Source organism: Trematomus bernacchii, unplaced genomic scaffold, assembly GCF_902827165.1.
Source record: "Trematomus bernacchii unplaced genomic scaffold, fTreBer1.1, whole genome shotgun sequence".
NCBI classification, from domain to species: domain Eukaryota; kingdom Metazoa; phylum Chordata; class Actinopteri; order Perciformes; family Nototheniidae; genus Trematomus; species Trematomus bernacchii.
Window position 1 is genome coordinate 1,763,457 of NW_022987547.1, and position 13,386 is coordinate 1,776,842.

General features: G+C 39.7%; 2 protein-coding genes across 2 annotated transcripts; both read left to right on the forward strand.

Annotated features, from left to right (window-relative positions):
* Nucleotides 1-30: 30 nt before the first annotated feature.
* Nucleotides 31-7,886, forward strand: adora2ab (adenosine A2a receptor b). Its single transcript, XM_034122660.1, has 5 exons — nucleotides 31-255; nucleotides 2,778-3,324; nucleotides 3,422-3,553; nucleotides 6,247-6,350; nucleotides 6,835-7,886. The coding sequence occupies exons 2-5, from the start codon at nucleotides 3,125-3,127 to the stop codon at nucleotides 7,788-7,790; spliced, it is 1,392 nt and encodes a 463-aa protein (XP_033978551.1). The 5' UTR covers nucleotides 31-255; nucleotides 2,778-3,124; the 3' UTR covers nucleotides 7,791-7,886.
* A 2,856-nt stretch (nucleotides 7,887-10,742) lies between these two features.
* snrpd3l (small nuclear ribonucleoprotein D3 polypeptide, like) lies at nucleotides 10,743-13,286 on the forward strand. Its single transcript, XM_034122724.1, has 4 exons — nucleotides 10,743-10,884; nucleotides 11,546-11,686; nucleotides 12,469-12,661; nucleotides 13,056-13,286. The coding sequence occupies exons 2-4, from the start codon at nucleotides 11,561-11,563 to the stop codon at nucleotides 13,118-13,120; spliced, it is 384 nt and encodes a 127-aa protein (XP_033978615.1). The 5' UTR covers nucleotides 10,743-10,884; nucleotides 11,546-11,560; the 3' UTR covers nucleotides 13,121-13,286.
* Nucleotides 13,287-13,386: the final 100 nt, after the last annotated feature.

Sequence of the window (13,386 nt, forward strand, 5' to 3'; positions counted from 1 at the left end):
ACACACGCGCGCGCGCAGGAGAGAGAAAGAGGCAAGCGCTTCTATTGTATTGCAGCGTGTGTGCGGCTCACCTTCAGAACTTCCCCTGAACCACCGAACATCAGCAGCAGTCACATATCACAGGATTTACAACGTATTCATTTTTCATTCCGTGTCTGTCACTTTCCATTTAAGTTTCTGGGGTAAAGGTATCCGCCTATTGTGTTCTTATACACGTTGATTAGGAGGAAAGACTTCTTATTTCCACTCTTAAAGGTAAGAAATGTTTTCTGCTTGTTCAGGCTATGTTTTAAATGTGTGTCAGATGATGTCTAAGAAGAGTAGTTACATTGACCAGGTGCTTTTTTCCATAACCAATGCGCGAAGATTGTGTTTATTAATTGAACATAAGCAACTATTGGTTATTCTAACCATGGAAGATTTCAATGTGTCTAGGTTGTGGAGTTTTTCATAGCAATACATTTAAGAATTAGATGGTTCAAGTCAAATCAATGTAGCTGATATTGCATCAACCCAGTACTTTGTGTGAATAGCTGTAATTATGAAAGTGTGTGTATCTATCTTTGTCACAACAATGATGTGTGGGCCTCCCTCATTAGTTATAAACACAGAACCGTTGCCAATAATAACATAGCAGCTTTTCATTTTGTTTTCCTATGCCTTTGGTGGAGCTGGTGCATTGATTGACATGGCAGAGACAGATCAGCCTCTAGCAGGATGTGCATGTTCTTATCACTTCCTCCAAGCCTTAATGCACATTTAGCCCTGATCATAATAAAGGAGAGTCGTTTTTCATTAAAGCAGACAACTGGATGAAGGTTAAACAAGAAGAATCAGATGTAGCCTATAAACTATGGGAAAAGCTATGTAAGTTCTTGTTTTATTTTACCACTTTCTTCTATTTTGCAAGTTTTGCAGCAGCTTGAGGTTTTAAATGGTTGGGTGTTATAGCTTTCTAGAAATGCTGCATGAAGCTTGTTTTTTTAAATTCCTTTGGCTTGTGAGAAAGTTTAAACAATAGAGAAAAAGCACAACTTTGGTCCGACGTACTGCCAATCAGGATCATAGCTGTAGAGCTAATACAAAACTATGTGAGAACAACACAGCAAGATTAGTGGAAGCACACTGTGTGGAAGGAAAGCTAATCTACATGTTTTCAGTTTTCTTCATATTTTCAACTCTATGGCAATGTGTCTTTATATTTCCTATGACTATGAGGTCGTGTGAGGTCATTTACCGATCTTTTTTCATATACAGTACAATAATAGCCAGTTTATTCGAGAAATAATATGTCTTTCTAATCAGGTACAATCCTGAACCTCAACAGATAGGAAGATTGATGATTCAATATGGAATCTAAAGAAATAACCCACACTTTGGTTAGATGTGGATTTCCATACACTTCATAGTTTAATATTACTCAATGGGGAATTCCCCAATAACTGAAGTGAACTGAGCTGAAACGTCGTCAATATAAAAATTATAATCACAGCTTTTTCTTATACAAAGCTACGCCCATTTTGTCCAAGATGTGGATGACATTTTTTGACACGCACTAGATGTTGAATATTAGATTGAGGCTCAGTGAGCATCTTCATCAGCTCCAAGAATATCCCACAGTACATGAATGCTAAAGCTGGTCAGATTGATTAGTCATTCTGTTATGAGATTACGCTCATCAGTGTCACATTCATCTTTGGATTCATTTATGATACAGTGGCAGAGACATGCTAATGCAAGGCCCTGAAAAACAGGTCCCAGCATCGCTCGTGACAGATTTCCCTCCGTTGTCAGAGAATAATTTGTGTGGCGTGCATTCATTGTTGTTGAACCCTATCTAATCTAATGTCAATCGCTGTGCCAGGAACTAGTCCATATCAACAAATTATTCTTGTCCCCAATGTCACCAAGTTTACTTTGAACATATGTCTGCTTTGTGCGCTTGCCTCATTTCAGGGTTTATATACGTGTTCACGTTTCCAACAAGAGGAAGAAACTTGTGCCATTGGTCTTGAGTACAATGATGTACAGCAGCATATTGTATACATGGTGATGCTTGTATTATAGGCTAACCCGTTCTGTTTGTATTGAGTTTTAAGAAAATGTCAAACAAATAGAAGAAATTGCATAAAAGCACAACAAAATTAAGCATTTTTCCCAGAGACATTTTATAAATACACTAATCCCCCTGGTATTTCGCTAATCTGAAACCACAGGCAACTGGCAACAACACAAATCCTTCAATTTACTTCCTTGTTTTGATACAAATATAGATTCGAACTGCTATAGGGAAAATCCATAATACTGCACTAGTGTAGTATCAATGCAGCCTTGGTTAATTTCTCACGTGATCTGGTAACACGTCTGTCTTCCCCCCTGAGCTATACCCCATTATTCATAAGTGAATAACTTGGCTTGCATTTCTCTCAGACTCCCTTTGTAGAGGTTGACATAAATGCAGTGATGATAGCCCAACAAAGTGTTCAAGTGTTGGTACAATGGCTCTGAAATGTATAGGTGGTTTAATCTGTGGTATTATCAGTGATTCTGGAGGAAAGCATGTCATTGACAGGAATGGTCAGTGTGTGGCAGGGTTTCGGGAAACTTTTCTTGAAATAAAAGGTGCATTGTTGAACTGTCTGCTTTGGCCCTGTATGGAAACAAACTGCACGCCTGTCTTCCAGAGATAGATTGCTTTTCGGACCTGTGTGGTAGGCTGCAATCTGTTTGTACAGGCCAGATGACTGAGATTGTGTTCTCTCTCTCTCACTCTCCAGACCAGTGTTCTTAACTTGGCAGCCATCGGGCTAACCTCCCAGACCCTTCCTCTTCAACATTCTGCCGCCGTCTGAGGCAAGGTTTACCAAGCCGAACACAAAGGAGGTGAAGACGGCTGCAGAGAGAAATAGGAAGACTCACAGACTGAGTTACAGTAAACATTATGTCAGGTGTCATGTTTGTGGTGGCAACTTCCTGCCTTGGCTGTCCTCTCTTGACAGTATCACTCTTTCCTCAAGTCGTACCATGGGGTTTGGCAAGGTGGTTTTTTGTCTAAAAACAAATCACAGCAGCTGAGTTTGTGGAATGAAAACGCAAGGAAAGCAAATAATAAGAAAAAACAACCATGCCGGAGAATGACCAGCTGGTCTATATCGGCCTGGAGCTGGTGATCGCCTTATTGTCTGTGGCGGGAAACGTGCTGGTCTGCTGGGCAGTCTGCCTCAACTCCAATCTGCAGAGCATCACCAACTTCTTTGTGGTGTCACTGGCAGTGGCTGATATTGCTGTGGGGCTGCTGGCAATCCCCTTCGCTATCACTATAAGGTACTGCTTGCTGTTTCATTTAAATTATAATTATGACTTAAATCCAATTGTGCCAATTTACTGGTTTTTAACATGTTTTTTTGCAATCCCACATTAGTACCGGCTTCTGTGCAAACTTCTTTGGCTGCCTGTTCATCGCTTGCTTCGTCCTCATCCTCACCCAGAGCTCCATCTTCAGCCTGCTGGCCATCGCCGTCGACCGCTACATCGCTATCAAGAACCCACTCAGGTGAGAGGAAACAAAAAGGTCACATCAACTGAAACAAATACGGTTTTCCACACTGTCACTTTCACCAAATATCTCTTCAGACTGTTCACATTTCTGGGACTTAATGATAGAGCTGAATTTTGTTTAGAAAGATATGATTTAGCTGTATTCATTTCAACACAATGCCCTTTACACACAAGTCAGAGGAGTGTGGGTAAACCATTAAACGTGACAAGCGTCCAAATTACAAATGCACTGTAGCAAAGCACATTCAATTATAGAAAGATATTATTACATTACAGCTAATGTGGCCGGCTGTGTGCAGACATAGATGTATGCCTCCACAGGATGTATTAGGTTACTGTTTGTGTGCTGTTCAAGGGATAACATCTTCTAAAGACATTTTCATGTAAATCAACACCATTTGAATGATATCTCTTTAAAACGGTCTCATTCATTTTAACAAAGCACATACATTTCTGGCATTTTTACATACCATTAAGTTGTTGTTGAGCTGTTTTAACCAAAGCCACTGTTGTTTAGTCACAGTTGTATTCTTTACTCCTGCCATGAGAGGATTTTTCAAGCTTTAAGCCACAGCAGGTGACACATTTGCATAAGCAGCAAGTTGCATAACGGCCTCTGCGCGTGTTTGTTTGCTCGAGCTGGTGCCACAACCCCTGGCTGGCACCAAGGACCAGAGAGCTAATAATTCATCAGAGTTTTTAGGGGCTTAATATAGCCTGCTGGCCGCCATCCTGGCCGTGAAAAATCTCAGTCACATGGGACAATGGCTGTAGGTGAGGGGATGTTGTTACCAGGAATACTATGGTTATTCGTGTTGATTCTCAATTTGTATTCCTCCACTCAAATGTGTGCATTGCCTGTGTCTGAATGAATCAATGCTGCCAACACTGTCTTTAAAAGTGCCTGACAACCTGAGGATGAAGCAAAAATGTAATATTTAAAAGCTGGATTTTCTTAAAAGCAGGTCCAGTTTCTGGGTATTAATAGCTCAATGATGCTGAATGAATGCTTAAAGGGGACCTATCATGCAAAATGCACTTTTGTACATCTTTTATACATGAATATGTGTCCCCGGTGTTCCAGGGAACTCACCAAGTGTCAGAAAACACAACCCTCTCTATTTTCCTCCATACCCAAATCTCTAAAAAAGGGGCTGCAACGGATCTGATAAAAACTGATCCAGATTTGAACACTGTCCTGACGTCAGGACGGTGGCGCTACGGCTATTGGACTAACTCTCCACCTATCAGGGGAATGTGGGGTTGGGCCACGGCCGGCCATTGCCGCTCGAAAGCGCTGGAGACGCTGTAGTACATATGCCAGGCCTGTAAGTGGCGCTGTAGTCTGCCACAAAAGCAGCGAAGAAGACTTCCCGCCCATAGTTACCATGGTTACCCTTCTGTTTATTCTCCGCTGTGGCTTTTTTTGTCCCTCCCCGAGGCAAGCGTTTGCTCCCGCTGCTTTAATTCAATGCAATCCCTCCCCGTCAAGGCAAGCACTGTAATTCTCTCCGGTTAGTCCACCAGCAGATGACAAACACCCACCTCTCCGCCTCTTCCAAGGAACGAGGGGACCGTGCGGCAGAGTTTTAGTTTCAGTTTCTTTCGTCGGTCAAGATGTCCGTTAAAGTTTAAATCTTCCGGACAAAATTAGAAAAGTGCCGGTCAAAGGTCTTCTTTGTTATTTATTGAGCTTTAAAACAAATGAATAACGACTCTATATAATAATAGGCTATAATAAAACACGGAAGACGGAGATCTATTTTTCTCCCCCTCTTCTGACAGCCCAGCAGCTGTTCAGAGCCGCTCCCCTCTCCTGCAGGGGGGCGTGGTCAGCTGCAGCTCACAGAATCAGCCCCCTGCAAAAACAGTGCTGGAGAACAGCAAATAGAGCGAAATGAGGCATGGCTTAAAATCATGATCTGTTTGGTATTTTGAAAACAGAAACGTATAAATATACCTTATATAGGTATGGCCCTACAATATATCATTTAAATATAGCATGATAGGTCCACTTTAAGTGACATCTGAATTATTTATCTAAAATGTTTATGTCCTCGTGTCAGAAAAGGCTAACTTAATTATTATAATATGAAGCTATTGTATATTTTTGTTGACATAATCTTATCAGCGACCTCATAGTAAAATAAATGTCCTCATTATTTCGCCCAAGTTGGTACTGTAAATCATGTGCTATTATTAAACGTCATGTTTGTATTTCACTGCATTGTTCAGAATCCCTTACAGTATATGACTACACTGAAGAAAACAACAGCGTTTTGTCTTAATGTGTGAACTTAGAGGAGAAATACTTGTGCCGGTAAATGACGTTAGAGGAAGGAAATGCCCTTTATTGCACACTTACAGTACAAGATGTCAAAAGTCATGCAGCAACATGCAGCACTGTTTCACTTCTTCACCTTTTAGCATGGATAGAAATGAGAATATATACTGGCATAAAAGCCTCAATCAAAATGGATTTAGTAATTTCATGTGTCTTTAAAATGCAGACAAAAGTACTGGAGAGGAGCTGGTTAGATTGCTGTAAGTGCTTACAGTGTATTTAAAAGCCAGTGATGCCAGTGTTCATTCAAATCACCAAATATTGACTTTGCCACACAGGGATACTATCACAAAGCGATTAGATAAAACACCTAATGTGTCATTCTGCTCTGCTCAACCATTTAGGTACAACAGCCTGGTGACAGGGCAGAGGGCAAAGGGCATCATCGCATTGTGCTGGGTCCTCTCAGTGGGCATCGGCCTGACACCAATGCTGGGCTGGAACACAGGTGGGAGTTTATTTGTTCTCCAAATGTAAACCTGACTTAACCCTAAGCCTGTAGAAATAACATAAATGTGGCATCTGTTACATGCTTCAATGGTTTCTGAGTAGGTGTAATGGTTTGTTGAGGCTGGTCTATGTTTTGTTTCTTTGTCAGTTGTTAAAAGCCAGAAAATCTGAATTATGGGAAACAGTTCGCCAAAATAAACACATCTCCCAACAATCCCTGCTTTTAGTGTCAACTTCCAATTCCTGGAACAACCATTTTCAAAGTGAGGTTGAAAAAAGATGTTAAAACGCTCCTTGGGGAAAATGGAAGGATGCATTTGATTTGTATTTCTTGATATAAAGCTCAAATTCATTTCAGTACTAACAATTAAAAGAAATGTATCTGGCATTTTTGTCGTCCTAAAGCATGCAATTTTACTGATTTGTTTGACATTATATAAGATAAAACTGACATTTAATTCCCATTGCTCTTTGTTTTACAGGTTTGAACACAACCGCCCCAACCAGCAGCAAAATCTGCCCTGAAGGTTTGACCGAGTGCCTGTTTGAAGGAGTGGTTACCCTGGACTACATGGTCTATTTCAATTTCTTCGGCTGTGTGCTGGTGCCCCTGTTGGTCATGCTGGTCATCTATGCCCATATCTTCATGGCTGCTCGACGCCAGCTCCGACTGATGTGTCTCAAAGTCGCACACACGCCCGCTCCTGGAGTTATAACTTCATCGTCGAGCTCATCTCGTTCCACCCTGCAGAAGGAAGTTCACGCAGCCAAATCGTTGGCTATCATTGTCGGTTTGTTCGCATTGTGTTGGCTCCCGCTGCACATCATCAACTGTTTCAACCACCTGTGTCAGGACTGTGGGCGCGTACATATCTGGGTAATGAACATCGCCATCATCCTTTCCCATGCTAACTCTGTGGTGAATCCCTTCATCTACGCGTATCGCATACGGGAGTTCAGGCAGACCTTTCGAAGGATCCTGTACCAGCAAATCCTCGGGCAGAGGGATGGACGTGGGTTTGTGAACGATTGTGGTGATGGCAGAAGTGTTGGGAAAAGCAGTTTCAGGCGGCGGACTTCTTCCCGTACCAGCAAAGAGGGTTCATCCAGTGGCACCGTAGTGAATAGTTACGTCCTGGACTCCAGTCCTGAGCGATCTACACCAAAAGCAACTCATGAAGCCTCTTGCCATTGGACATCAAATTTAGACACTGCACCAGGTAGTTACATACCTAACGGACAGCATGTGAAGGGTAGCCACCTACCAGGTGGCTTTGCTGCTCAGGATGGAGTCCAGTTGGTCTCCTATTTGAAGGGAACAACAGATGTTTTGGAGGTGAAAGACAGTGAAAATTGCATTACTTTTGTAAATGTTCAGGCTTTTTCCCTTAAACAATCTGACTTTGAACATTCAACAGAGCTCACAAAAGTCTCATGACATAGATATTTAGGTATTTAAAGGTGGGCTAGGTAAGTTTGAGAAACCGGCTCGAGATACACTTTTTGTTATATTCCATGGAATGCTCTTAACATCCAGATAGCAATGAATATTTTAAGTGCTTTGACAAAAAATCCATGAAAAAATGTCATCTGTGGAAGCCGTAGTGCTGTAAAAAGCACGACCAATCATTTTAGTCGGCCCGGCTAAAATAACTGGATGGCCTACCTGCCTGTCAGCCTTCCATCTGTGCACAAACTTATCTCGTGCCCTCATTGGTCATGTGCGCGTTCGTGTGTGTTGGAGGAGGGGCTCTGTAAGGAAGTGGCAGATTTTTTCCGGCTGTGTATTTTCAAATTCTAGCGATCTCGAGCTGGTTTCTCCAAAATTACCTACCCCACCTTTAAAGGGGACATATTATGCTCATGTCATACTTTGGTTTTCTAATAGAACATGTTTACATGCCTAAATGTTCAAAAAACACTTAATATATCTCCAACTGTCTTTGTGAATATACTCTGTCTGAAATGCTCTGTTTTACCGAATGAGCCCAGTCTCCTCTGACTGACCTGCAGGTAAAGAACCCATGGGAGCTAAATCTGAATGGTTTCTTGAATCCTATGTTTTCAGATCTAGGCAGTCCGCCCACTAGGGTGTATTATTTCACAGGTTGAGTGTAATAATTCCAGGAACCAATATGTGCAAATGGTATAATGATATGACCTCTTTAAATATTTGTATATGCCATAAAACCTATACAAGTCTGAAAACATAACAAAATGAAAAAGGATGAATAAAGCCTCAATAAAACCCACAGTAACTGTAAGCATCTGTTGCTCTCTTTTTGTTGCCCACTTACTCTTTATATTCAACCAATTTTGAGACATAATGACATGCAGTACAATAACATATGTGCTCTTTTTCTAAGCCAAATGCTTTTTCAACTGTACTGTATCTTGCATTTATATTTTCATTAGACAATAAACATTTAAAACTTTGAATTGTATTTGTTTCATCAAGTCACTTTTGTAATGGTCATCTGTATTGTGTTATTCATCTGAAAATAAAACACTGACTCTTAAATACTAATTAGCACACTTTTTCATCAGCTGAGGACAATTCTTCTCTAGAAGATACCGGCTATGTGTTCAACAGACTGTTAAAGATGAAGCTCTATAGTATGTCCTTCTAACAGCTGTAAGTAATGGTCTGAAGGAACCATACAACTCAACCCTCAAAGACAACTTGGGGTAAACAATAAGATTGTTTGAAAGTGTGCATCATCTCTTGTTTAACGATCTGTTTAAAAGTAATTCCGCAGTGTGCTTGATAGCTACAGAACATTTGGTGTTGCTAGTTTGATCAGTGATTTGATAACTGCCAGGCAACAAGATGCTGCTTCAACAACTTCTTGACATATGCGTCATGTAAACCGAACACCCAAAATAAAGGCTTGTTTGATCTTTTCAATTATCACTCCATATGCCAGTAGTGTGGCTACTCACACACATGCACACACACACTAACGTAAAGTACATACACATGACCGCAGATGACTCAGCGAATCAGCAAGAGGTGTTTACAGAGTAGCCCGGCGGCTGACGCCAGTCAATGACCCTAATGCAATGGAAATCAAATGAAGGGTCATTTCATGATGTATTTTATTATGCCATTATGCTTTCCCAGTCCTCATTACAAAGCCATTGTGGGAAAGACCTGCATTTAGCTACATTTACATGCCCGGAGACATGTCTCCAGGAATAAACACATAGGGTATGTATCTAGATCATGTACTGTTTGTTTATTTTAAAACTTTGCATATCAGTTGTATATTATACTTTGTGGTCATGCACAGGGGTATTCAAATGGATGAAGCCATTTCACTTTCATGCTTTATTTTGTGTGTTCTATTTTGATTAGCGTGATATAAAGGTTATACAATGATGTGGTCATGGGTGATGAGTGAACACAATAACTAACAAAAACAAATATAAAAGGCACAGTTAAAGGTGAACTACATGCCATAGCAGCCGCCAAAGCTACCTCACTGGCTCCATCATTTGCTTTTGTCCACACACAAGCCTTCATGTAAAGTATGGCATGATAGCCTGACTGGAAACCATCAGGTGGGCGTCTTGATAGTATGCCATTGAGTACTAAACAAATGTATTGTAAGCATCACATTGGCATGCAAAATATCGGCAAGCTGTTTTATAAAGAACAAACAATTAAGTAGAAAAACAAGGTCGTTTGTTTTACGATTCTCTTTATGTTATCTCTCAATGTGATAGAGTGGAGACATAGACCTGGGAACATTTATATAATGTCTAGTGTAAAGACTGTACACTGTAAATATGAAGGTATAGACTTTATTTCAGTGAGAGACAAGTTTTTTAAATTGTATTTAAAAAAACAACCAACATAATAATACACGGTGACACAAAAAGCTTAAAGAGGGATCACAAGGGGGAGAGATGTGATTTAATATACTGTTTATATGGGACTTTCCAAGCAACAGCACGTTAAAGGTCAAGACAGTATTTGTAATGTAGGCTACATAACCATGTTTTACCACACACTTAGCATACATATGTTTATATCTACACACATACCATAGATAGACTGTATTCATACATACATCTGGTTGGCCTACATGTTATACAGTACAAAGTGAATGAAATGAACTTGGCCAAAATAACCCAAGAATGTACATAAATACACACATTAAAGCTGCAAATATTAAATATGATAACTTATTATTTCTTTTTTTTTATCTTGAGTTGATTAATAACATTATCCCGCCTATTGATTATTAAAGTCTAAGTGTAAAGCAATGCAAAACAAGGCAGTCTCTCCTTTAGCACCACACAAAGCAGTGCAAATCATGGATGTATAATCAGGAAGAAAAAGCATAACAATCTAATCCCACAATGCACCGCGCAAGGACACCGGAAGCAGTTTATTGACCCCATGTTGCATTGTGGGTAGGCGGAAAAGGCTCCAAAAGCTACGCAAAAGCTACAAGCGCACGTTGCAGTATCGTCCAAGAAGAAATAACTACGACAAAGAAATCAAATTTCAAGAAAGAAAACAGGTAAGCAACTTAACATTTCAAACAGAGTATCGTTATTGCTTAGTTTACCTAACAATAGTGTTTATCTGTGTTGTACATAATAGCTCATTCATTCAGGTAGCTAACATTGCTTCCCCACTTTGCCGAAGTGTGTTTCCATAAATAATCAACTGTTAATCTTACATTTAGAAATCAATTGCAACGTGTTTTGTTTTTATTTAATACGTCAGAAAGACATTATTTCGGGCTAACCCTTTGTAAGATTACGTTAGCGTTGTTTAATTCATTGAAGACTAACGTTTGCTAATGTGGCTAATTTAGCTAGAAGCTAAGTATCTCTACTACAATAAACTGGTCATAGTTAACACCCCGGAATGTTAGCAAGCTATCACTGCATCCTGTGATAACTTTAGGGTAGTTCACTGCAATAGTACAAGTAGTATTAGCATTTTTTAGACTGACATGGTGCTATAATGTAAACGGTAACAATGCAACACAGCGAGTGCTAATGCAAATAATGGATTCACACAAAAACAATGGCTGGCCAAATGTATGGTTTTACAGTACACCAAATCAAGTAAAAGTAAGTTCAAAGTATCTGGAAGTAAAGATAGTTTTTGAAACAGGTTTGTGACTAATTTATGCCTTTGTAACATTTCTACCATTTTTCTTTTTCTTCCAGGAAGACAGTTGAAATATGTCCATCGGAGTACCAATCAAAGTCCTGCATGAGGCAGAGGGACACATCGTGACCTGCGAGACCAACACGGGAGAGGTGTACAGAGGCAAGCTGATCGAGGCTGAGGACAACATGAACTGCCAGGTTGGTTCTAAAGAAGAAATGCTGAATAATAATGTAATCATAGAAAATAGTCATTCTTGCAGCCCGATATACCCAAAGTGTTATGAGGCATTTTTCTGTATTTGCTCGTTCTTGCATCATTGGAATTAGATAAATAACCGACTTAATACCCACAACTCAATTTACATTGTGACAGCTAAGGCTTTAAATAATCTCATCATATATGTGATTCTTAAGTATACGCCCATAAATGTGATTATTTACTTACTATACAGGAAAATTACCCTCTTGTTTGACTAGTGTGATGCTGCTTTGTTGCCTAACAGTCTACTTGAGCTGAAATGATTTGAATTAATATAATATAAACCATTTGGCTACAAATATATAATGATATATTTCTGATTATTGTTCAAGCAGAGACAGTGATGCCAATCTCGCTGAAATGATTTTCTTTATTGTATATTACTCTAAACAAAAATATTTGGAATTGTGTTCAACAAGACACACGAGTCATTTATTGGTGTTTCACAACCATATAAATATTTTAAAAATAATATATTTGGAGTGTCCTAAAAGCTTGTTCCTGGACTTCTAGTTTATCCAATGTTTTCAAGCTCCAATCTGTGCTAGAGCCATGGTGCCCATCCTGCTAGCTGGACCTTAACTGCGCGTAGTTAATCAGTTGCTCGACGTATGCCAGCACTGCACTATTTAGCTGTAGTCTAGATTTAAATGTATAGTTGCAATTGTGTATTTTTCATTGAAGTCTAATGACTTGCATTTACATGTTTCTATGCCCACAGATGTCCAACATAACAGTCACTTATCGTGATGGCCGGGTGGCACAGTTGGAGCAAGTCTACATCCGTGGTAGCAAGATCCGCTTCCTGATCTTACCTGACATGTTAAAAAATGCCCCCATGCTAAAGAGCATGAAAAACAAGAACCAGGGATCCGGTGCAGGAAGGGGCAAGGCAGCTATTCTCAAAGCACAAGGTGAGGAAAAGTTCTTGCACCAGTACCTCCCCGACCTTTTCCAAGAATGCTGGGTTTTTAGCTTACCTCATACATGTGTCTCTTTTACAAATTTCAACAGTTTACACATTTAACCCCTTTTTTTTATGCTGCAGAACTGAATCCCTTATGTTTAAGGTCAATGTACTTATAGATATGTATTTTAAGTTGTACCGATTTGTATTAACAACTCTGATGGGTCCACTGAGACAGCATTTTAATACGGAGATAATTAAATGCATTTTACAGTACATGAGTATATTATCCACCTCTTACCTATTTGGATTTATTCATAGGTTATCTGTGCTAAATGAGTAAACCAGAGCGGTTTGTATTTGTTCGTTTTGTGTAATATGTATTCTCTTTTTCGTTGCAGTGGCTGCAAGGGGCCGGGGACGTGGTGGAATGGGAAGAGGAAACATCTTCCAGAAGAGGCGATAACTGCTCCAGCTGTGTTAACATTGTTGCATTGTATAGTCTTTTGTTGTTTCAGTTTGTCTTCTTTTGATTGGAAATGTTTGAATTTTTTTTTAGCAATCCTGTAATTTGCAGTTTATGCTTTTATGTTCATTTTTTTTTTAATGAAAATAAACATTTTTCAATTTGATCATTCTTGTCCTTTGGTTTACTCAACTACTAATTCCATGCCAACCACTTCAATCAAAACACACTTTTGTTTTTACCCACACTGGGTAAGGTGAGATTTA

Excerpts from the sequence above, each read along its gene's own strand:
- adora2ab (XM_034122660.1), top strand. The coding sequence starts at position 3,125 with ATGCCGGAGAATGACCAGCTGGTCTATATCGGCCTGGAGCTGGTGATC. Across the intron at positions 3,554-6,246 it reads GCTATCAAGAACCCACTCAG|GTACAACAGCCTGGTGACAG; the intron begins GTGAGAGGAAAC and ends TCAACCATTTAG. Across the intron at positions 6,351-6,834 it reads AATGCTGGGCTGGAACACAG|GTTTGAACACAACCGCCCCA; the intron begins GTGGGAGTTTAT and ends TTTGTTTTACAG.
- snrpd3l (XM_034122724.1), top strand. The coding sequence starts at position 11,561 with ATGTCCATCGGAGTACCAATCAAAGTCCTGCATGAGGCAGAGGGACAC. Across the intron at positions 11,687-12,468 it reads AGGACAACATGAACTGCCAG|ATGTCCAACATAACAGTCAC; the intron begins GTTGGTTCTAAA and ends CTATGCCCACAG. Across the intron at positions 12,662-13,055 it reads AGCTATTCTCAAAGCACAAG|TGGCTGCAAGGGGCCGGGGA; the intron begins GTGAGGAAAAGT and ends TTTTCGTTGCAG.